Source organism: Ruditapes philippinarum, unplaced genomic scaffold, assembly GCF_026571515.1.
Source record: "Ruditapes philippinarum isolate M1 unplaced genomic scaffold, ASM2657151v2 ctg1296_1_1_1_1, whole genome shotgun sequence".
NCBI lineage: Eukaryota > Metazoa > Mollusca > Bivalvia > Venerida > Veneridae > Ruditapes > Ruditapes philippinarum.
This window is the reverse complement of record NW_026855956.1, coordinates 55130-80385: the sequence shown is the minus strand read 5'-3', so window position 1 is coordinate 80385 and position 25256 is coordinate 55130. Positions and strand designations below refer to the sequence as shown.

The window sequence follows — 25256 nt, the reverse complement described above, 5'->3', positions numbered from 1 at the left end:
ACAGATCTAGATTAATTTTACGGAGAAATTATCCTTCCATATCGTACAATTGCCAGGTGGGTGCCAATGGTTAAGGAAGGTAGAACTAATGTTATGAATGATCCCTGCCTTTGGCGGCCAATTTCCGCTACCTCTAAAAAAGACATCAGCACTCAAATAAAACCATAGTAGATAGTGCGTCATATGTGTTTTCCAGCTTGAAAGAAAAATGAAGGAAAGTGTGTGCCCGTTGGATCCCGCATTTGCAGAAAAGGAAGCGGGTTGAAAAAGCCTCTGCCTTATTGACTAGGTTCAAAGATTGAGACCATAGACGATGAGAGAAATTGTCACAGGGGATGAAACGTGGCTTTAGTAATAAACCAAGTAACATAATGTGTGTAGGTAAAAACGATCGGCCAGTTGTTGCTCGACGTAACAGGAGCGTTAAAAAGTTATGTACACTTTATTTTTTTGACAGTGATGGCAGTGTGGCAATACCACGTGACATTGACGTCATTTTCGGCATCATTTCCAAGACAAATGTTGCTCGATTCGGAAAAGAAAATAGCCGTAAATATTTTATTTCTGTACCAATTTCTTTGGGATATGCACCAGTCTACGGGGAAAAATATAAGCTTTCCATAGAATATTGGATCTTCGTCAGTATATAAGCCGTTTTATCAAACACTTTGCCTAACCTTGGAAGTTGCTTGTTTTAGAGCGGGCTTCAGTTGCAAGCTATTTCGTTTTCTGGCGTTATCTGGTCTACGCCATGATTAAAAAGTCAGGTTTACATCAACCGGGAGTACGGAAGGCAAAACTCTACCTAAATATGTTCATTTTTTTATTATGAATGACATAAATCTTACATTTTTCTTCAATTGTCAAATCTGGCACCAGTTCCAAGTCGAAAAAAAGGACTACAGTTTAAAGCCGATTTTAGAATCCGTTGCAAATGCGAAGCAACATGCCTACCGTTCTCTTTCTATAATTATGTTAACCATGAAAAACTTTTTATTTTCTATACAATTTACATAAACACAAATGAATATTTAAATAATTTTTCCTCGCTGCGATATTGAAGTGATTTTAAAAGTAGTAAAATTGTTGTCTGTACTGCAGTATTTGTAAAGAAATTGATTTACTCTTTAATCATTGTTCTTTCAAGGTAATGATTATGAAACATTTATTTGTGTCATGTAGCAATACTAAACATGGAATAGAAAACAGAAACCCTAAATTTCCCCTAAAACGGCAAAATTGAAAATGTTTCAGGCTCTGATTGACTTAGCTAGCCTGTCCAATGAACGTGCACATTCCGGATCACTTCGATTTGTATGCTGTAAAAAGGGTTACGTCTCGACGCGGCAATTTTAAAGTCAAATGTTTTTCTTTTGTAAAGAGCCTTTGTATATATATAAAGAACCTGTAGCAATCTTTTAGTATGATAGATTAAGCTTTTTAACACAGTGGCACTCGTTGATAAAAAATATTTCTACATCCTGTTTTCATACCCACGGTAACCGTTTTCGTGAACTGGATATAACTTCGTTAACTTAAGAACACTATTAAACACTATCTATTTTATAATTGCATTTATTTCTGTTGATGAACTGCATATCTGACAAATTTAGTTAATTATATCAGTCAACTCAGCTTTATCAGAGAGCTCACCAATATACATTGTAAAGAGAGGAAGGGAACGGAATATTTGTGGTTTGAAAACATTTAAATCGAGTAGAACTTTTTTAACAATAATGTCTCTTTCAACTGAATAAAAACGATAGGGCTATTTGGGACTATTTCTTATCGATGTGACCATTGGCTGTAAATGCATGGATTATTGCACGCGGCATGACCTGCAAATGTCCTAAACAGCCTTTTTGTAGCATTTTAAGATTAAAAAAGGATCGCACATTAAAATCTAAAACATGATAAACGTGACGCATATACTAAATAAGTGAATTATCAGATATGTAAATAAAGAAGTAAGTCATTTGACAGTTGAAGGATAAGAATTGAAAATACTCTTCAAATGCAATCGTAATTTTACTAAGCTTATGTTAGCTATCAATTATTCAATGGACGCATCAGTGGCATATGGACCCCAGTCATAGATCTTGCCGATGTTGCTATTACAGATGTTAATGTAAATATTTATATAATTATTGATAATCTTTGTTATTTCCGTCTTGTTGAATGTTTTGTTTCAAGAAATTTGATTTTGATCGATGGATGTTGGTTTGTAAAATCATTTATCTGTTAACTATTTTCTACTTTGTTTACTCCACATGGCGTCCATTCTCGTTCTTATTCATGGTTATTTTGGGTCTTTTTGATAAATAGAGAATTATAAGCAATGCAACTAAGTAACAATTCTATCAGATTTACAAGGCAAAGTTCCAAGTTCAAATTGTGTTTTAGTTTATCAAACTCTATAGAACTTTATTATACAACAATTCCAGAAAAATATATACCTTTTAAAAGTCTCTCTTTTGAGGACAGAAGAACCTGTTCGTCACATTCACGAGTGTCAGTGTTTGTCAGAATAAACTGAAAAAATACCTTTAGCTTAACAACACTCGCGTTAAAGTGTAACCCTTTCCATATCATACAAAGTGTTTTTATATTAACTCTTTCTCTCACTGAGAGCACATATATTTCTTATCAATTTCGCCATTGTGAAATAGAATAAAACACATTTAACTACATAGGAAAAGATGAGCAATACTTTAAACATCTTCAAAACGAAACCAAACATTATTTTCCGACAGGACTAAATCTACGTGATTTGACGTGCACTATTGCGATACAAGTAAGTGTTGTTGCTTTAAGGAACAATCAGTTTTTTCATAATCTCTCTGTGAAAGATCAACAATGAAAAACTAAATTGTAGAAAGAGAACTGTAGGCATGTTGCTTCGCATTTGCAACGGATTCTAAAATCGGCTTTAAACTGTAGTCCTTTTTTTCGACTTGAAACTGGTGCCAGATTTGACAATTGAAGTAAAATGTAAGATTTATGTCATTCATAATAAAAATATGAACATATTTAGGTAGAGTTTTGCCTTCCGTACTCCCGGTTGATGTAAACCTTACTTTTTAATTATGGCGTAGACCAGATAACGCCAGAAACGAAATAGCTTGCAACTGAAGCCCGCTCTAATACAAGCAACTTCCAAGGTTAGGCAAAGTGTTTGATAAAACGGCTTATATACTGACGAAGATCCAATATTCTATGGAAAGCTTATATTTTTCCCCGTAGACTGGTGCATATCCCAAAGAAATTGGTACAGAAATAAAATATTTACGGCTGTTTTCTTTTCCGAATCGAGCAACATTTGTCTTGGAAATGATGCCGAAAATGAAGTCAATGTCACGTGGTATTGCCACACTGGGAATAGTGTCGCTGTGCCTGAGAGGGGCAGTGTCACATGAACATTTTACCGTGACCATGTTCTCACTGCTGCATTTAATCACTACATTACAAAGAACTCAAGGTCCTCAATGATTAAATAACTCCATGATAATGCACCTGCACACCGGTCATCCTTGAGGAGAAGAGAATTGAGGTTTTGCTACATCTCGCTTATAGTCCTAACCTCTCTCCTTGTGACTTTTGGTTAAATCTATGAATCAAATTTTGTCTTCGCGGTCGCCCGTTCGAAATCCGTAGTGCCGTCGGAAGCGCTCTCTGTCAGTGTATGAACAGTATACCCAAAGAACAGGTCAACAATGCTTTTTGGAATGGATTCTGAGGCTGGAAAAGTGTGTAGAGGTCCATGGTGAATATTTTGAAGGACTCTACTTATAAATGATTTTTCACAGTGATGACTTATTTATATAAACGCACTGCCGTTGCCACTTATTAAAATATGCCATTGTCTTCATACTTAAAACACAAGATCTTCAAGTTGACCAGACAGAACTGGACCTTCACTCTAAAATAACCTTTAATTACCATTATTGTCGATTTTGACGAATCTATAATCAGTTTAATGGGATCACCACCGGGTAAACGACTACTAGGTACTTTGGTCATGTTTTTTACCCCAAATATTCGAATGTTTCTATTGGGATTTAAATGAGCGTAGATAAGTAAACATAATATAAATCCCTGACCTGTCTAATTCTAATTATGAGATTAGTGGATATATTAAGACTTTCACTACAAAATACATCGGTACAACAAAAATCGGATTCCGAAGTAAAGTGAACAGTTAAATGACAGAAATATGTGGTCAAATATGTTTTAACAAGGAAATAATTATTTCAGAGAAAGACGCAAAGATCAGTCTTCAATCAAATGAATGACTCCGTATTGTGTAATTAAAAAGTTTATTCAATTCTAGGGCAACGAATCATAATTTGATAGTCAATTAAAATGTTGCTTAACTTGCAGATGTTATTATCATTCAATGATATTAAAATGACATAAAGTATTTATGATGAACAGTCCTAGAATATTTTGATAAGGAACCGTCAGTTGTAAAATGGTATTATGATCTTATAATGAACAGTCGTCATACCTGCTGGTATGTCATTTATAAATGGTTTTTAGGTTTTTCAAAATTTGCATGATTAACAGTCCGAATGTAGACCTCAATGAAATGTTCTGGAATATTAACAAAATGAATAGTCAACAATATTACCATATTTATGAATGGTTGAACGATAAATGGCGCAATGTACATATCTTCTTATTTAACAGCACATTTTAAGCAAAAAGAAAAGAAACTATAAGTCTGAAACATTCTGTCATAGCCTCCCCATCAGTACATTCAGTGCTTTGATTAATGAACTGTTTTAGAATTTCGCCTGAAATGTCATTTTGGAGCTGCACCTGACCATATCTATTATTGCTTTTCCCCGAGAATGTAGTGTTACCAAGACAAACTGCCGGAAATTGGGAAACCAAAGTCCTTTTAATTATCGTTATTGACCCACAAACCTGGAACATCCGTTATGCTCAAAATGTTTGCGAAACTGCCGTTAGATAACGAATCATTTGGAGAACTTATCAGACGTTCAACGAAGAAAAAATTATCCCGTGAAACTATTTTAATTTTCGTAAAAATCACTATGAAATATCCTAGAAATGGAAAAAAGAATAACGATCGGAACGGCTTTTATTGATTAATTATCTCGGAGTTGGTACTAATAATCTAGACAAATAAAAATAATACAAAAATGTATATATATTTTTTTTGTACCAGTAATAATTAAAAGTACATGTACTTCTAGCAATATATCACGTGGTTTTATAGATGTAAACATATACAGAGGGTGTAATCTTTGATAATGTATAATGAATATAATTATATACATTGTATATATCGATCTATTGACATTGAAATGAAAATAAAGTATACTTCGATAAAATTATACTTCGGTAAATTTATGATTGAAATTATGTCTGACCGTGTGTTAATTCCTTTACATTTTTAGTTTCTTACTAAATATTGTGATTTATTGTATATAAAGATTGGCTCATTTTTGCTGGGGTTTACTTATTGTGACGATAGAGAAAGGGAAAGCGATAGAAATATCATATTCAGATGCTCGTTCATTGGTTATTTTTTTCCTTTGGTTTATTATGACATCAGGGATTTTTAAAAACACTCGGCAATCTGATTTATAAATACTCGGGGGCTACGCCCCATCGTACAATGTTTCGCTATTACTTTTTGTATGCATACATGCTGTACAACTTAAAATTCGTTAATCAAATTTTAATTAAATATATATTGTCTTTAGCAATATAGTATTAGTTATGAAATACAAGAGAGTTTAATATCATGAGTTTAACTGGTATCCTCTATAAATCTATAAATAGATTGTCCTATTTATAAATTTGAGGATTTTCCGATTTGCGCAGTATATAGTACAGTACATAAACACAAACGCTCATTATTGCCAATTCGATAACACAGAAATAAGATATACGAAAATAATACTTATTTCTTGGAATGCATTTTAATTCATATTGTTTTCTCTCACTATTTAAAAAAAAATAGTTATAGTCTTGTGCTTAATATAAAAATATTTTGATTTTGTATATAAAATATAGATCTACAGGTATAAGAATTGTTTTTTTCCTAAATGTAGCTGTAAATATTAGTACTATTTTTTCTTACAAAAATGAACATTTTCCCTCGATATATATTCTTAAAGCAAGACGTAATTACAAATTGAATTTTATTTATTTGTTTCAACTCATGTGTGTGCATATATGTGTTTTTAATCTTTCAGATTCAATGCGAATAAACTATATTTTACTCTAATTTCAAAACACAAGATAAATATGCGTACAAAATGTAATTCAAATATTTTTCTTTTTCCCTAAAGGCACATGGCGGGTGTTTTGTCTAAGCTTGATAAAAATTTCAACAATTATCGGAAATCAAATTTGGAGGAAATCATTGAGACAAATAAACTGTCGGAACTGTCCGAAACAGCATTTTCTGCTAAAGCTGACAGTAACCAACAAATATCGGATGTCAAAACGACTGATTTAAAGACTGAGAGCAGCAATACTACCGGTTGTCGTCTAAGAAACCGTAAGAAGAAAGTTAGAAAAAATACTAAAAGAAACATGGCCGACGCTAAGGACGTTACAACGGAAAGAAATGTACCTGAAAGAGATGTTAGTAATGCTATTGATGACGCGGCGGAAAGAAATACCTCTGATGGAATTTTAACGAATGCTGATGGTCTAAGACCAGAGAGAACTAGTTTAAACACAGACCAAACTGATTCAGTTGATACAAGAACAGATGGTCAAAGTGAATCTAATAGAAACCAAGAAGTTACTAAGAACAACTCGAGACAAGGTGCTAATGGGCCAGCTCAAAGCAAGGAATCGTTTAGTGATCGGTTAGGAATTGTTATATTCAATCCAAAATATAGACAATATGCGACTCAAGAATCAAGGTTAAAATCTTACAAAAACTGGCCGAAAGATAACAAAGTCAATGTAAGTACATTAGTAGATGCTGGTTTTGCATATACCGGAGTTGGAGACTCTGTACGATGCTTTTATTGTGGAGGGGCCTTCAAAGACTGGTCCGATGATTCTGATCCCTGGAAGGAACATGCTTTATATTTTCCACACTGTGGGCATATTCGTCAATGTAAAGGTGTTGCGTACATTAAGCACATTTGCGGAGAAGGTGATAGTGACTATGAAGTTGATGGTGATGACGATGTGCTAATAGATAGAGTGAAACTTGCTATGAAACGAAATGAAACTGCTGTCATGGCTGCTAGGGATTTTTGCGCAGACGAAAGCCTTCTTAGAGATGGAGTTAAAAGAATACTTAAAGAAAAAAAAGAAACATTTTCTGGCGTAGATCTCATTAAAGCGACAGAAGAGATAAAAGACGAACTTGAACGACGACAAACATTAACCGAACTTACGGAGACAGCTTGTTTAGAAAATGATTCATCGGACGATTCAGAAGCAGAGGTCAATAAAATGGAACTACTGGAAGAAAATAGAAAACTAAAAGATCCTGTCTTATGTAAGATATGTCTTGATAAGATTGCCACAATTATAACATTACCTTGTGGCCATATGTCTAGTTGTTCTCAATGTATTTCGGCGTTGTCTACATGCGCTATATGCAGAGCTCAGATAAAAGGGACTGTTCGGGCTTTAATGGTTGTTTAAATTAAAATCGCAGAGTTATTTGTCTACGGTTAACAGGTTGATAACCTGCAGACATTGCTTACAATTTATATAGTTTTATTACGGCAGGAAAGTTTATTTATGACAGTCGCTATATGCGCTTTCTACATCAGTCTGAATTTTGAACTCACACATGTGAGTGGGTGTCCATGAAAAGTGGCTTATTATATAGAATGGTACGACATTTACCCATTTTCGATATGGCGGGAACACACACTTTGAACATAACATGTATGGTCTATCATTATTGTGCTTAATATTGTCTGTACATAGTTTTGAACTTTTTACTATAACATACATGTATTCATAAACTTTCTTATTTATAATTAATTCTGACATAAACCTAGTCAGTTCAATGTGGTATCTTCAAAGAATTTCTAGAAAAAAATGGTGCTCGGTTTCAAATGAAATTTAGCTTTCAAAATGTTAAATTTAATTTAGAAATTACCAAAGTAAGGCATTGTTATTGACTTTTATAAACAGTGTGACAGTATACTCATAAATATCTCGTATTAAATCTAAATATAGAAACTTGTATCAACAATTTTCGGATTTCCATATTCTCTAAAAATAGTGATATCTGACCAACCTAATCGTGACTCACTAAATAATTATGTAATGTTAATGTAATAAATTATGAATAATTATATAGAATTACTAAGGAAATTGCCTGTCTATCTTTGCAGCATAATTGCGTTTTTTTTCTATGGCGGTTGTTTTGCTTGTGTTCATTTTAGGTTGCGATTTGTGCCTGGCATTATTTTTCCTATTTTTTATTGTTTTATATTAGAATCAAACACTTATTTCAATGCGAACTTTTATTATGTATTTTTGTGTATGAATGTGAGTTGTAAATGTTACATAGACCCCCCCCCCCCCCACCCCAGAAAAAAAAGAAAAAAAAAACGTCCTGTTCTGTTTAATACACAATGTAAAATGATCCTTTGCTAAGCCTGTACTTTTATTCAATTTGTATATGCATAATCTTTATTGAGTTTATTAATTTCTTGGCTGGAAGGACGATCATTATTCATGCACATGTATTTATGTACAAATGATTTATATAAAAGGGATAACTAATTTGCATTAGATATCGGGAGATATGGAATAAAAATTGTTAGTTGGACAAATGCAAGTTTGTATTTTTGTAATATTATTTTTGTTTGTTCTATGTCTGTTTTGTTTTTCGTTGTTTTTCCTCTTGATATCATTATTCTTAACAACATATTACTATCATTCTTTATTAATCTTATTGATCACTTTAAGTATTTTAATTTTAGTTGAATTTGCTGTACCCCTGTTATTTAGCTTAGTATATGTAAATGATAATGCAAAAATAAAGTTTGATTGTTGCGCAAAAAGAAATAAATCTTAACATCATTTGTACGTTTATCTAAATATGTTATATGCAACTTGTTATAACAAACAGAATTGTTAAATACACTTTAATTAAAACCAATCAAACTAGAGATGAGTTAATTTGGGCCACTTCAAAATTTAAAAGACTACAGCTAGTTGGGTCTAATTCCGTACCGGTATGTTACTGAGTAACTCATAACTGTTTGTTAAAATTCAAGCCAACCGTAGTTACTTACTGACATCCGGGACATAATCTACTCACAAATACTTTCTGGTTATAAAATGAATTACACACGAGTTTTAACCGGTTTTCAGCGTGCTCTGTCGATATAAGAGTACATTCACAATGCTTAGACATGTTTCTTTCCTACATGGTTATTAATCAGCAGGAGTTTGGTGATCGAACCCTAGATTTGTATCATTATAACTTGTATTACACTATCGCTGTCCCGTAACTCTTATTCGTATTTTTCCACAGTTAGCTTGATTTTAAGAAGCTATATATCTACTGCAGAATTATTGTTTGAATTAAAAGAAGAGTTTTTTCCCCAAAATGCTTGTATGAATAAGATATGGAATGGTATATAGCCTGAAAAGCAAACGGTGCTGCGCATGCACGAAATCATTGCTAAACGGTTAATGGTGGTGCTGGTAGTTTAATTAACCTCCGGATCACGACAGTAAGCCTCGTTATATTTACCAGAGCACAATTCAGCCACGACGGTTTAAAGTTAAAACACTATACTTAAATAGCAAAATAATAATTTGTTCTTGAACATTTTATGTTTTTTACGTTAAAAATCTTGTATGTATCGTGATTGATATTGTTACTGTGTGTATACCACACTCGCAAACAATTATATATGTATAACTATATAATTATGCAAATAAAACAATTTTCAAACATCGAAGAATATGTAAAATGTGTACTGCAAATATTTGTACACATTATATTTAAACAATAAATTACATGCATTCATTTCTTATTGGAAAATTTGACTTAGAATGTGTAGAAAATAAATTTCTAATTACCTCCCTTTATTTACATGAAATGTTAAATTCGGTAATATCTTTATAAATAATGCTTATTGGAACTTACAATATTGACACATCTTAATTTGAGCATCATATATATGAAATAAAACCATGAAAAAATTGTGTTACAGGATCTTTAATAACAATGACATTTTATTGCACAACTTTTCGAGAATCGAATATAAGATTATGATACAGTTGATAGATTTTATAAAAAATATTTCATAAGATACATTTTGTAGCTTTTTATACTCTTTAATGTGAATAATAAGAAAATGAGTTATTTACCTACATACTAAAATTGCAAGTTGTAAAAAAGACGGACGGTTTGATAGTGAAAACCTCGGGCAAGTTGTCAAATGACCTGTTAAAACGTAAGTTGACAAATGAAATGTAATTTACAAGCGCGGTGCAACTTTGATGTATTTTCATGATACCGTTAACACCTTTCTCTACGGGCCTGGTTTGCACTGCCAAATTTTCAAGTTTTACCGTAAAACATGGCCATTTTAAGCTTTTTAGAAAATATAAGGACATACGGGAATCCTCCGTTACTTCTATAAGTGAAAAATGAATATTATTTAATTTTACTTATGAAATATGGTATTGCATGTGTCAAATAAAAAAAATGAAGAAAAAAATATAAATAAAAAAAATAGAAAATATGAAAGTGGGCTGAGTCAAAACTCATATTTATGTTTTGGAACTACTTTCTCGGCAGTCCGTAGCTTAAGCTATTCATATCATTACCAGAAATTATCTGGTTATTGTATGTTTTCTCAAGGGAGTTCAAGATGAAATTTTATAATGTTTCGTGAAAATATATTGCATATTTCACTCAAACGAAAACAATATCTATCTAAAAATGCAGAATATCCGATGTAATTTTAGACATAATCTGTACTATAGCGCCCCGTTATAAAAAGAAACAAAACAAACAAACAACAAACACACAATCAAAAACAAAAAAAACTTATGAGACATGAGTTTAATGATTAAATATATTTCAAGCTGCCGTCACAAAGATAGAGCACAACGCGTTTGTCTGCTTAGCTCAATAGGGAGAACATCGGAATAGCAAACCAGAAATCGCTGGCTCGATCCTCGGGCGGGGCGAAATTACTTTGTAACAATTCATCTCAAACATTGAGCCTAGTGGTCATTCATTTCTTCCTCAACGCTGATGCAGAAATCAGGTGACATTAGCTGTCGGTCACTTTAACTACTCGTTAGTCAATCAGGAAATTAAGCTGTTTACTTTGGTGGGTCAACCGCAGAGATATGACCAAAATGTGTTAAGATCCGCGTAAAACAGTTCTATCGTCGTATGAAACAAATTCTTCATGTACATTTTGTATTCAAGAAAATCTGATGATGATCAAAGTCTTTTAACACCCAAAATGGTACATATTGTAAAATATCATATTAACTCACCATGCTGCATTAAAAGGGCACACATCCTCGGACATGAATACGATTTTCCTCTGGAGAAAAGTTCAACCTGTGTTTTATAAAGTTTAGATGAATAATGCATCGTAAACGCTTATCACATAGCGTTGCAAAAATTATAAATAAAAACAAAATAAAATAAATAAATAAATAAAATAAAAAACGCACAGTGGTATTTTGTCTCCCATTCACAGTACTAAATCATTTAAAGTTAACTAGTTGCTATAAAGCCAAATATGGTTAATGGGTACCGAAAATAACAAATAAAATCTTTCAGAAATAAGAATGTGGTCTTATAGTGGGTCTTTATATAGTAACAGTTACTTTTTAGGATCTAGGATGTTAGCTGCACCTAAATAAGTTTCACCATTTGAAAAATAGAAACTGTTCATGATTCAAACAACGAAAAGTATAACGTGTAAAAACCTATGTCAAAGAAACGACAACAAAAAATGAAAAATTAAACACACGCGAAAAGATTCACTTTACAGTATTTATATGGTCATTATATGCCTATTGTAAATAAAAAAGGGAGTACTGACAACGGATAAAATATGTCCAGGCTTTGTAAGTTTCACATACCTGTATCTGTTGTCATTTCTGTGAAGCGTTACTGGACTAACACGTGCTTTTATAAACATGTCTTCCATGCGCAGACGCGTGTTTGAAACCTCTCACAGACCGTCATCAAGAATGTCAAGGACAAATTTCAGCTCACCAAATAGCAGACGATCATATTATAGTTCTAATACGCCGATAATTCGATCAAGCCATTTCGAAATTCCTACGTTTGTCGGAAGGAATATTGGTAATTCTTCTTCACACAGATTCCGTTCCGTGACCCCACCGCCACATTTTGGGAGTTTAAGCCAACCGACATTTTATTACGAGACGCATCATTCAGTGCCAAGCACATATCGCGATATATCGCCAAGAGTTACGAGCGAAATCAACCGGGATTATAACGATTATAGTACATCGATACATTCTTCATTAAATCCCAACGGAAGAGGAAATCGCGATATTTCGCCTCGGATGACAAACGGTAACCGAAGCAACTACGAAGTCATAAGCACATCCTCACATTCCTCTAGACCGGCTGATACTCGGTTTAGAAGTAACAGTTTACCGAGGAACCGGGCTTATGGGAATGTAACAGGTTCCCGTTTCATTGATGACGCCGATATATCAGACATTGGTCACAGCTCTTCGCTACGAAATCGTGACTTTTCACCGTCCCGTAATGACAACTGGACTCGATTACCGATCCACTACGATAATCGCGATGCATCAGATTATCGGGATTCCAGGAATGCTGGAAACGTAATACCAATCATCTCAGGTTCAAATGTTGGACATGCAGATGGCATATATAATGGGACATTTCCAAGGACAAGTTCTTCGGGCAACAGAGTATCTTTGCCAGATGGGAGCATGGGTATTGGTGTACCGAAGCCTGTGACCTACTTTACGTACAGCGATGACGATGAGGATAAGAGGGCCTACAACTGGGATAGAAATTGTAAGTTTCCTGAATTATTTGCTTCATTTTCTAAACACAACTTGATATATGTTCAATTCATTTAGAGTGAAATAATGTTTGTTTCCCAAAATGTGATTTAGAAACAAAGATGTTTGCATATACAAATTGACCGACAATCAGTTTATAAATAGCAGAAAACGGGATTTAGTAAAAGCTAAAAATATTGTCTGCCTACAGTGCAAGTAGGGTTATGAATTTATTTATTTGAGATTTAGCAAAAATGCATGTTATAGTGCTCGTTAGTAGTATATAGGGATATTTTGTTATCAGCAGAGCGTGAATGCAATAGACAGCGCAAATGAAAATAAAATTGGTATGGATATCGAATTATTAATAGACTTGAATTTTTGGGAAACCAATGTGGAAGTAAAGTGCTTTTTTTCGTACTCTTAATTATGGCTAAAATCAAATGAATTAATTTTAAATGCCTTGGACAAAATTTACGTTTAAACATGTCACTTCAATAAATATTAATGCCAACCAATCAAAAGTACTTAAAAATACCAATGAATTTGACTGTCCATCTGAAACAAGAACAAAAAAATACAAAAATAATTGTTTGCCAAATTTTCTAGTTTTATTATAAGTTCTGCCCTTAAACTGCCAAAAATTTTAATTTTACAGTCGTAATATTGCTCATTTTGTATTATTAAATTATATCAAATGCAAAGAACCATTTTTTTTTTCAGTCAAATGGCTAATTTTCACGTTATTTTGACGTTTTTAACGAAACATATAGTAACATGACAGTCCAGCCACTAGAAACCATTTGCGCAAATGCTTTCATCAGTATAAAGAGTTACAAGTTATAAAGGTTAAATGTTGAGGCTTGTCTTTGCTCCATATTCAAACATTTTTTTAAACTTAAATTTCATTAATTTCAGACTTTTGTCACTATAAACAAATTCACAGCACGCAGTGTTCTTTATTTATTTGCTAAATTATTGAAACATGTTTATTACATATGTTTAAGTGAAAATACCTACAAATATCATTTCTAGTAAATTCTAATCTGACTAACGGGTAAGATTATGTCAGGGTACGAGTTTCTTGGTTTCCCATACAGAGCTCTTATGCTGTTCAATTGATTTTTAGTAAATGTAAATTAATGCAGAAATTCCATTATCTATTGTCGAAATGTTTTAAATGTTTGGTTATTTCATAAAAAAATATTCTATTTCAAAATAACATATTTTCGGACGCTCAATTGAGAGTGTTAAATTTATCTGAGATAAGGTCATTGTTGGTGGTAGGGGAATTCGGCTCTTTTAGAAAAATATCACTGTCATTATTTCAGCTTCTTCCACAAACAACACGGTTCAGTCTGATATTAACGTCACAGAAATTGATTGTCATGTTACTGAAAATGCGCGGGAACACCATACAGATCGGTTTGCAAAGTCACGTGACCAGTTTCTCGTGGTGAGAAGAGCTCAGCCTTTCCGAGTCAGTGTTACTCTTAACGTAAGATTTTCTGAATCCGAGCACGATGTCAGTATGGAATTTACAGCAGGTGTGCAAATCTACCTTTAGCTTATTCTTTTAAGGAATATTCATAGAAGCTTGGTCTGTGACCCATTTTCTCGATTTTGTTCTGTCCCGAATATCTTTCCTAGTTTTATTTGTCTTTTCATATTTTTCTGAGTTACTTGCCATTTAGATTGGAATAATATCATTATTTTGATGTGATCGTCTGTTGCCTTATCTGTATAATTGTATTTTGCCTTTGTCTTTTTAATTAGCCCATGCGCGAAAAAAAAGAAAAGATGCATTATCTTGATTAATATGCTTGGCAACGGTCCGCGTCGTATAAAAAAAGGTTCATAGACCTTTTTATCGTATTCTGACAATGTAGTTGGATTCTTATTCCATAAATGTATGTAATTCAGTCTTTCTATTCAGATACGGATAGCGCGTCCAAACATATTTATATGTTCCATCATATCAAGTACAATTACTTTTCAAAAAGCTTTTACCATCGCGTTTTGTTGAATAAGAGTTGGAAATAAAGATATGTAGCTGAAAGAAATTATAAGATTTGTTCCGCCAAGATAGCTAGACTGGGTTGGGTCTTTTTTCTCGCTCAATGCCCTGTTTTAGTTTTTAAAAAAGCTTGTACTCTTGCCTGGCTTTCGTGCATTCTTTGCAAACTGCGCTCTGCATTCCTTTTACAGGAATTATTTTTACGGAGCACCTAAGTATGATTGTCATGTACAATATATTTTGCTTCATGAATATTTATTTAAATAATAAAATTACCGTTAAAGGACCTTCACCTCAGCCTGGGAAAGCCACCTATATAAAGCTATCGGCTGCATCACCACTGCGAGATTCTGACACATGGAGTCTAAAAATAGAACGTGTCATGGGTAACAGAGTGACGCTTAGCGTTCAAACATCACCGGAAACTATTGTTGGCCAATGGAAAATGGCAGCCTCTATTGGGTACCGGAAGGAAGAAGCAAATAGGTCTCGCACTTGGAAAGAAGCAAACTTTTACATTCTTTTCAACCCATGGGACAGAGGTATTTAAACAGTGTTTTTTTCTCCTTCTTTTGTTTTATACTTATTTCAATACATTCATACCCGTGGCAATTTATCAAAGATCTTTATATAAAGCAGGACAATTATAAGCATATTTTCAATTCTTGAAAGCATGTCAATTTTATTTTTTTTAAAAGAGGAGGAGTGGGTGGTGTTTAGTTTGAGATGTGCCTTAAAATCATAGGATGTTTCTTTGATATACTTTACTGCTATATGATACATGTAGTTGCATTTCAATACATTTGTTGCATTTCAAATATTGATTTTTAAAAGATATAATTTATATATTTTTGACATTTTCTTAAGGTGTATATATAGGCGAACCAATCTTCGCATTAGAATGTTTATTGTCAGTTTTATTTCAGATGACGCCGTTTATTTCCCAAACAGGGACTTACTCGCAGAGTACGTTCTAAACGATAGTGGATGTATTTTTACTGGTGGATACGACCAGATTGCCGCTAAACCTTGGTTTTACGGCCAGGTATTCATTATAATAGGTTGTATAAGTTGTTTTACCATAGAGGAGACCTCATTAAATGTTCAAGTGTTGTATATGCTGGGATTCACTGATGCAACGATTTGCGCTTATTTGACTGTTCTTATCGAAGATATAACTGAACTGAAACATTTATTTTTTTGCATTCTTTAATGAAATACTCGAATGTCAAAAGTACGCGAAATATAAGAGTCAGTTAAGTAATATGACGGTGGTTTCAAAAATAGCCCCAGTGGATACCCATATTTGCCATATTAGTAAAGACCTTATAACAATATAAAATACATGTGTACATATTGCCGTTTTCCAGTGTCGTTCGTTTCAACGTTGGCATGCATGTTTTACATTTCTCCAGCCAGCCTTGGCGCCTAATATTGAAACGCTGTAGGAAACGTTACAATATTTCTTTACTTTTTCAGTTTGAATCTGGTATACTTGAAGCCGCCCTTTATTGCATAAAGAAGGCGTTTAAATCCCAGCCAAAGAGAGCCATGGGGGATCCGGTTCGGATGTCGAGGGCAATCTCCAAAATAGCACGTGATTTTCATACAATACAGCTTTAGATTAATTATGTTTGTCGGTTGTTGTTTTTCTCTCTCTCTATTAAGTGCATGAGTGTTGAGTAAATACTGTATGTAAATCGGGTTGAAAGGTGCATACGCAATGTGGAAATTTTGCATTCAATTTGTTGAATAATTTTTGACTTTTTTATCAAGTTAAATTCCAGAGATTTAGAAACAGTCTTGTTCTTACATAAACCACAAAAGCAGGTGTTTTTCAAGAATGAACATAAAATGAAACACTTTTTCTCCGGGAAATATATTGTTTACGCAAATATGCCAGTTGACAGTAGTTTTCATTCTATTCTCATAAAGCAAATGATCTTTTTAAGAACGGCCGTAACATATGTGTTTTTAGGTCAATAGCAATGACGACAATGGAGTTTTATCCGGTAACTGGTCGGGTAACTATAGGAACGGCACCGCCCCTCTCTCCTGGGTGGGCAGTGTGTCTATTCTTAGGGAGTTTATGAAGTCAAAGATGCCCGTAAAATATGGACAATGTTTTGTGTTTGCTGGTATTGTAACTACAGGTGAGTATTAAATCACATTTTTGTACATGTATGTTATTTACTTTATATCTTGATTTGATCCAGCAATCCATACGGCCTGTGCAACATCCCGTCCATAATTTTAACATTATATGTTCGTTTTTAGTTTAACATTCATTTAGAAAACAATTAAAATTCTGATAATAATACATTCATTGTTTAGGCAATTATTTGTTTGAAAGTTGTGTTTTTTATTGGATTTTCATCCATAATTTCAGTTGAAAAAAAGAGTTTATCTTTTAAAAAATCTTTGAATTGTAAAAAATCGCCTTGAATTTTTTTAATCACAAACAACAGTTTATTATTTTAATAATCTTTCATAATCTTTAATAATATTTAAATTGTTGAAAATCTCCTGGAAAGATTATTTTTAATCACAAACAACAGTTTCTGGGCTCGAAACTTTAAAATTATGATACTGCTTTTCGACCATGCTCTTTTTTTACAAACGTGTTTTTCGTCCCGAAACACACTGTAAGACAATGAAAAGTTGATATAACTTGTAGACTTTAGATATTATTTTTTCCACGGATTGTTTCAGTTTGCAGAGCGATTGGTATTCCATGTCGGACAGTGACCAATTTCTCGTCTGCACATGATACTGACGGAAGTGTAACTGTTGATGTACATTGGGATAACCGTGGCAATTCCGAGCTAACATCCCTGAACACAGACTCTATATGGTAAGGCAATGAATTTATCTATGCAGAAGAATTTCTCTGAATCCAAGCTCAGTCCATACAGCCCTTGAGTAGTTTTTTCCTTTCACTTTTACACTATGGAAACCATCACTATCAATGTATAATGTGTGTCAACTTCGCGCGTGGCTTTTTTTTAAATTTAAAAAATATCATATAATGATTTATGATTTTCCATTTTCATTTCAGCGTCAGCGGGCTCTCGGGTTATTTTAACATACTAGTATTTCAACCTGATTTCACATCTTTTACTTCTATTTTCATTACCAGACAGAAATGGCATATTCTCTCATGGCGTTAGATCTTTTACCATTTCATTTACAATCGTTCATGTTCAATGATAAAAGCTTATATATTTATATCGAAAGAATAAAATAGTCTTATATGACGGTAAGCTATTTAATTTCAGTGTCAACACTGTGTCCAATCATCTACAGACGGAACCAGTTACTAGGACAGACCTATCCATTTTTATTCTGTCGCTCAGTGTAACGGTTGGACACTGTGGTTTGAGAAACCGGATAGACTTTCACTATTTTGTTCTGTATATTTAAAGAAAAAAATATTCGTTTTTTTTTCTTGACAGGAATTTTCATGTCTGGAATGACGTTTGGATGAGGAGAAAAGATTTGCCGGCAGGGAACGACGGTTGGCAGGTTTTAGACTCGACGCCACAGGAAACTAGTGATGGTAAAAAATGATTACAATTAATTATTCTTTGCTTAATTTTAGCATATTTTAGTGTAAGATATCTACAAAAACATAATGACGTGCACTCATGTGAATTACAGTCAATAGCTCGTTCGTTAAAAAATCGGAAATTGTAGCCACTTTCCATATCTGTAATCATTTTAGAAAGCGTGGGATCTCTTTAATGTTTGCTTAGACTTTATTTATTTCAAAATTGTCATTTTGTTTAGGTGAATTCCGATGCGGCCCGTCTCCCCTGACAGCCATTCTGAATGGGAAATGTGACGTGAATTACGACACGGCATTTATCTATGCTGAAGTGAACGCGGACCGGGTGCACTGGGGTAAACAGGACGACGGGAGCTGGCAGACGATGAACATAGACAAATCTGCGTGAGTGCATTTAACATATAGAAAGGTTGAGAAATATGTACACCCAATAGGAAAACATGTAGCGGCATGACCGAGTGGTAAACATGTCGGACTATAGTAATGCAAGGATTTCTAGCCCCCGTAAACGGCCGTTGTTGGCGATTAACGTGTAAAATGTTTATGCCAATGAACTATTTGACTTGACTTGGCTTGTTTCCTTGGGTAAGAATTTACACTCATTGCTTGGTACTGGTTGTTTCCAGGTGTTTCTTTAAGCTTGTAATTTTACAACATAATCGAATCTTTATAAAGAAAACTACATGTAATAGCCTTTGTCTCGTGTCACACATCTTCATTTTCAAAACTAAAATCAATAATAATACAAATAAAAACATAGACAAAAAGAAAGCAAACTGTATCAGAACAAAATATTTATAAACAAATTGTTGACAGATGGTGCAATGACATACCGAGCGATATTAAAATAAAACAATCTGATTTTTTCAAAAATGAATCGGAATCCCAGCGTTCTAGTTATGAGTCATGGAATTCCATTTATGTCATTCTGTATTTTGATTTTCAGTAAAACGAGCTTTATTTTGCACAAGTTATATAAATAGGCATACGCTTTTGAAAAACTGACTACTATATATAGACCATTTATTTGTGTTTGCTTACTTGTAACGTTATCTCTTATTTCTATATAGATTTACTATCCCTTGAAAGCAAAGTTCAGTCTTGAATTAAATACAAATGTACTTTTACATTTAAAATTGTACATACATTCAAAGAAGAAATGTCATTCATTACCACATTGAAAGTTTGCCATGAATGCAAAAGCTGCAGGCACTAACATAAATATATAAATAAATACTTTTTTCTGAAACTGCGTTGTTAATTATTTTGCGGCAAGACACCTGGTCATTCACATTAGACTCGTGCATCAAAGTGTTTGCCAAAAATTAAAATGCTGTTTGATTGTGTGGTTGACTACTTTTTTAAAACTAATTAACTGGTCATTATCGTTTTTTATAAGAAAATATATACACGTATTAATTATTTGCGTGTTAGAAATATTTTGTAACCATTATTACGAAGATGGGAGAAAATAACTTACTGTAAGTCCTATAGTGAAAACTAGCAATATTTGAAAATTTAAATACCCCTGTTTCACTAAAAACCTGAATTATTTCTAACATTTAATTAATTAATTCATTCATTCATTCATTAATTCATTCATTCATTCATTCATTCATTCATTCATTCATTTGATTATCTAAAAAAGTTGTTTTCCTTTTATTTAGTTTGTAAGATGTTAAAAGCAAAGAAGAGCTATATTCATCTTTGATTAATAAGTGATCAATTGATTGATTGATTAATTTGATTTATCTTATATATAGAGTAGGGAAGATGTTGAGTACAAAGAAACCGGACGGTCTTCCTATACCAGATAATTTTGACGACTTTGAAAAATTCAGAGATGATATCACGTCCCAGTACAAATACATAGAAGGTAGGCTTTTCTTAACTCTTAATGGCATTGCATTTAAGCCCTTCCCCCTGTCAAGATCAATCCCTTGTTTCCTTGAGCAAGAAATTTTACACTCATTAATTGCTCAATATTGGCTGGTACCAAAACGGATTCAAAGTTGTGTCTTTAAGCTTATGGTTTCCTACAAAATGGAACTAAAAAATTCGATATTAACTTACGACTTTGCATGCAAATTTCTAAAAGTAAGTTATTTGGTCTAAGGCCATACTTTGTCATGACTACATTACCATTTCAGTTTAACTTTCTTTATAAACATTTAAATGACACACCGTGGCTGTTTATTTTTATACTGTGCAAATAGCCCTATAGTGTATTCGAAAAGTGAATTTTTTTCTTTTGATATTTTGCAAAACAGGAAGTGAGAGGGAGCGGATGTCTGTCTTGTCAGCAACCCAAAGTGCCCCACGTGGTCTAAGTAGAATTTATACGAAGGACAATGTAAGCTTCTTTTTTTACTGTTTTAATGTAACATCAGAAAAAACTTACTCTCCTCTTCAAGGGGCAATTTACATTAGGCTGCTTTTGTAGTCTACGATAAATACTTTACATATACTGTAAAATAAAAAAAAATCGGGAGGCATTTAATTTTGCGAAATGAAGATTTTCTCGAACATAAAAGTCAATTTTCGCATTCATGTAAGTGTCATATCAGTTTCACTGAACTAAATTTAGAAACTCGCGATGATATTTAACATTGGTCCAACAGTCCGAAATTTTGATTTCGCGAAATTTTTGCCTCTCGAAAATATCTGAGTATACAGTAATCGCAAGTAAATTACAAATATTTGAATGGAGGATGATATGTTACAAACATTAACGAAGAGTAAGGAATATATTTATGCACGATTTCAGATGAAAGACACATTTTTGTAAATTTCCTTTATTATAATAATGAAATGATGCACGGATGAATGCTAAATAACCTTCCGAAATAAACATTGAACAACATTTTTTCCAGGACATTAAAATTCAAATACTGACACCAAAATCTGTCAAGATCGGGGAGGATTTTGAGGTGGTTATTGAGATGTCCAATTCGTCTGGTGTTTCTAAAACTTTATCCGGACGACTGATATGTGAAGTGACAAAATACACGGGAACCGTCGTACGTCAGTGTAAACAAGAAGCCTTAGATATTGAAATAGAAGCTTATCAACGTAAGTTGTAATAAAAAAGAAAATTACTTTTAATGACAAGATTTAAGACTAATACTATGTACAAAGATGCAAAATGCATCATTTATAAAGGAAGTATTCATGTGAAAATATGCACGGATCTACCAATGCAACGTTTTTGTCACAATTATTTGCAATGAGTTTTTTTTACAATATTACGATATGTATACGAAATCAACGTCAACGACGTTTAAACAGAATATTAGACAACAAGTAAACTTTAGTTAACAATGGGTGACATGAGCGTTTGGCACTTTTGTATTGTCATAAATGATAAAATTGTCGTAATAGATTATAATTATATTAGTACAGTAATGTTATTGGAAGAAAAGGCATTAAATGCAATTCGAATAGTATAGAAAATGAATTTCATTTCATTTTCGCATGTCCTTTTTATAGACAGCTTAGGCTTGTTATTAACTTAAATATTATTTCCATTGGCCAAGTTTGTTCAAATTCAAATCTCTTTAACTGTCCACAAAATAATGTTATTTATTAACTTGCAAAATGCGTTAACAAAAAGCTAACCTTTGGCGCGGAAATTCTCAGACATATAAACCTAGTTTACACGGGATATTATCAGACGCCGCGTGCACGCGGCGTCTAGTAGATATGCATTCGTTCAGTCAGCAATGGGGAAAATTTTAGTCTTGTTTTTGTTTAATTTTTTTGTTCTCACAAAATTACACAGTTTTCAGATTTTCGGATGAAAATAGCGTCATGGAATTAAATAAACGTTTAACAAAAGTGATACTTCCATGTTTAAATATAACATTCTCTTTATTTCTATCTTTTTTTTATTATATTTATTTTTTACCAATAAAATAACGTGCCAATGAGCCAGTCTATATTCTAAAGCAGGAAATAACCGAGTGGAATATCGTCGGCTATTATCATTTTCAACAGAAAGGGCCGAAAAGTTGCGGTTATATAATAATAATAATAATAATAATAATAATAATAATAATAATAATAATAATAATAATAATAATAATAACAATAATGATGATGATGATGATGATGATAATGATAATAATAATGATAATAATAATAATAATAATAATAATATACAACTATTTTTTTGCAAACAGAACAGAGTGTAACGATGCATGTCAGCGTGGACGAGTATGTTGACGCCGTGTCGGAGGGAGCAATGTTTAGATGTGCAATGCTTAGTAAAGTGAAGGAGTCCGGGCAACAGTTTGCAGCCCTGGAAAGCTTCAGGCTCCGACTGCCCGACTTGACAGTCCAGGTAGGGTTTTCTTTAAAGGAACTCCACTGAGGTCAAAAAAGCCTTAAACTATAAATTTGAAAACTTTTACATAGATCAAATAAGGCACTTAAAATGGATAAATCTGAAATGATGAAGAAATATCAAAGATTTTTTTTGAAAATCGATTTTTTGGGTATTTTTGTGCGTTTCTATGCCAGTTTTTTGTTTAAGAAACGTTGCAACGCTTTTCATTTTTGGATCATTTTGCACAATTCAAGTAAATATATACTGGGAAAAAAAGAGTGAGGAAATGAACTGAACAAGTTATTGGTTAAGACCAACACTAAATGTTTTTCAAATCTTAGAAAATATTTCAAGTCCCGTCATGCCAAAAAACTTCAGTAATCCTTTTTTTAATTTTATGATATTATATATTTTATAATACGGCTTTAAAGTTGCATGCGTCCAAAAGATTAAATTCTAACTGAAAACAGAATTCAAATAATGCATGCCGAATGATCATAACTTATAGTTTCAGACAGGCAAGTTGTACATTCATTCAAATATGATTTTGCTTTATTTTTTTATTTTCAACTCTAAAATCTTGGTGAGAAATACTTATTTTTTTATAATCTAAAAATATTTTGTTTTAAATGTTTAGATTCGAGACCGGTTTTTGAGGACAGGGGTGCCAGTAGAAGTGATGATTAGCTTTGACAACCCGTTTAAGACAAGATCCCTCACAAATTGTGTCATTCTTGCCGAGTGCCCCGGAATGAGCCACATGAAAGTGTTTTCTACTAGGTAAGCATATAGTTTGAATTTTAGAAAAAAATATTCGTGACGTCACCATACAGACTATTTTTAGAATTCAATTTGACAAATTTATTTATTTTCCCGAAACTTTTATTTTCAAAAATCTATACCTGTTGATTAGTTGTACTTATTTTAATAAGCAATTATTATTCAAAATGTTGATTTTGTCATGTAACTATATGATGAGCGGTACCTAACGGGTAAAGTGTCTGCTTCTCAACCAGATATCATCGGTTTGAGATTTTTTATGGGTCACGACCATGTTTCTTCATATGAAATCAGTACTGGTAAATTCCAGGAAGCAGAATCAATAGTGATAAATACAAATATAAGTTGAACGAACTTGTTTCACAAACCAACTTTAATATGTGTTGGCAATGTCCACCATTTTGTCTCCAGTGTAAACAAACTACAAAACTGTACAAAACACAATCATGGCTTTTAAAGAAAACAAATGCTCGCGGTATATATACATGTCTGTCATGTACCATAACTATACAAACATTACTATACTTGGAAGTATTGCAAGTGCATATACATATTTACACATTAATGAAAACTGTGCCGTAGAGATAATTTTTCATATATTTGATTTATTTTCAGGAATGTAATGGCGGATGAGAAGTTGCAAACATCGATACAGATCACACCCGACACAAGAGGAACATGTCCTTTATTTATGACATTCAACTGTGATCAGATCCATGATATTAAAGGAACATGTACACTTTATGTACAATAACATTTATGTAGACAATGGAATTCACTGAAAATCGTGCATATTTTAATAAAATAGACATTATACCTATTTATCATATAGAAAAAGCAGAATTTAAATATACATATGTATCAAACACAGAATACTTAAGACTGTATCCACGGCCGAAAAAAGAACGTGTCCGATATATATTATTTTATAAATATGGACTGCATTAAATATTGACCGGAAGCAGGATTTTTTATGGAACGACACGCTTGCCATTATTATTCAGACGTCTTAGATGGCAATCTCAGCTTTATTTTTACCAAATCCAAAGCACAACAGAACCAACTAAATAGTCGTTTTACTCGTTCATGTATATGTTTATATAACTAACACACTTGTACACACTACATTTTCTTTGCATTCTATAAGCATTTGAAATTGTCGATGTGTAAATGCGGCTTTATTGAAATTTTATCCCCCACCCTCTCATTTCTTTCTTCTTTGCTGACGTTGAGTTACAACAACACTGACAACATTTCGCGAGATATTTTCAACAAATTTGTTCGTTTCCCCTAGTAAATCAGGCTGTCTTTTACTTCAAACCTTTATACGAGATAATGGTTAAGAAACTCGTATCTTGACAGGAAATAAAGAAACTATACCCGTTACGAAGCTTATCAAATATTGCTGCTACCTCAATGGAAAACATTTGCTCGGTGTGAAACATGACTTGATGACTGAGGATAAAATGATAAATGACTAGATGATCAAGGATTAAATGGTAAATGACTTGATGATTGAGGATAAAATGATAAATGACTGGGTG

The 25256-nt window shown here is 32.9% G+C and overlaps 3 protein-coding genes across 3 annotated transcripts; all 3 read left to right on the top strand.

Moving 5' to 3' along the window:
- The first annotated feature begins 5882 nt into the window (after positions 1-5882).
- LOC132744937 (putative inhibitor of apoptosis) lies at positions 5883-8546 on the top strand. Its single transcript, XM_060733729.1, has 2 exons — positions 5883-6056; positions 6327-8546. The coding sequence occupies exon 2, from the start codon at positions 6331-6333 to the stop codon at positions 7648-7650; it is 1320 nt and encodes a 439-aa protein (XP_060589712.1). The 5' UTR covers positions 5883-6056; positions 6327-6330; the 3' UTR covers positions 7651-8546.
- A 3383-nt stretch (positions 8547-11929) lies between these two features.
- LOC132744944 (uncharacterized) lies at positions 11930-16661 on the top strand. The gene is made up of 5 exons (XM_060733738.1): positions 11930-13033; positions 14352-14567; positions 15322-15579; positions 15964-16082; positions 16517-16661. Exons 1-5 carry the CDS (start codon positions 12151-12153, stop codon positions 16658-16660), a joined length of 1620 nt encoding a protein of 539 aa, XP_060589721.1. The 5' UTR covers positions 11930-12150; the 3' UTR covers position 16661.
- A 477-nt stretch (positions 16662-17138) lies between these two features.
- LOC132744943 (hemocyte protein-glutamine gamma-glutamyltransferase-like) lies at positions 17139-25086 on the top strand. The gene is made up of 10 exons (XM_060733737.1): positions 17139-17190; positions 17750-17891; positions 18493-18596; positions 18827-18989; positions 20369-20481; positions 20876-20958; positions 21479-21677; positions 22787-22947; positions 23570-23712; positions 24328-25086. Exons 1-10 carry the CDS (start codon positions 17139-17141, stop codon positions 24464-24466), a joined length of 1299 nt encoding a protein of 432 aa, XP_060589720.1. The 3' UTR covers positions 24467-25086.
- The last annotated feature ends 170 nt before the right edge of the window (positions 25087-25256 follow it).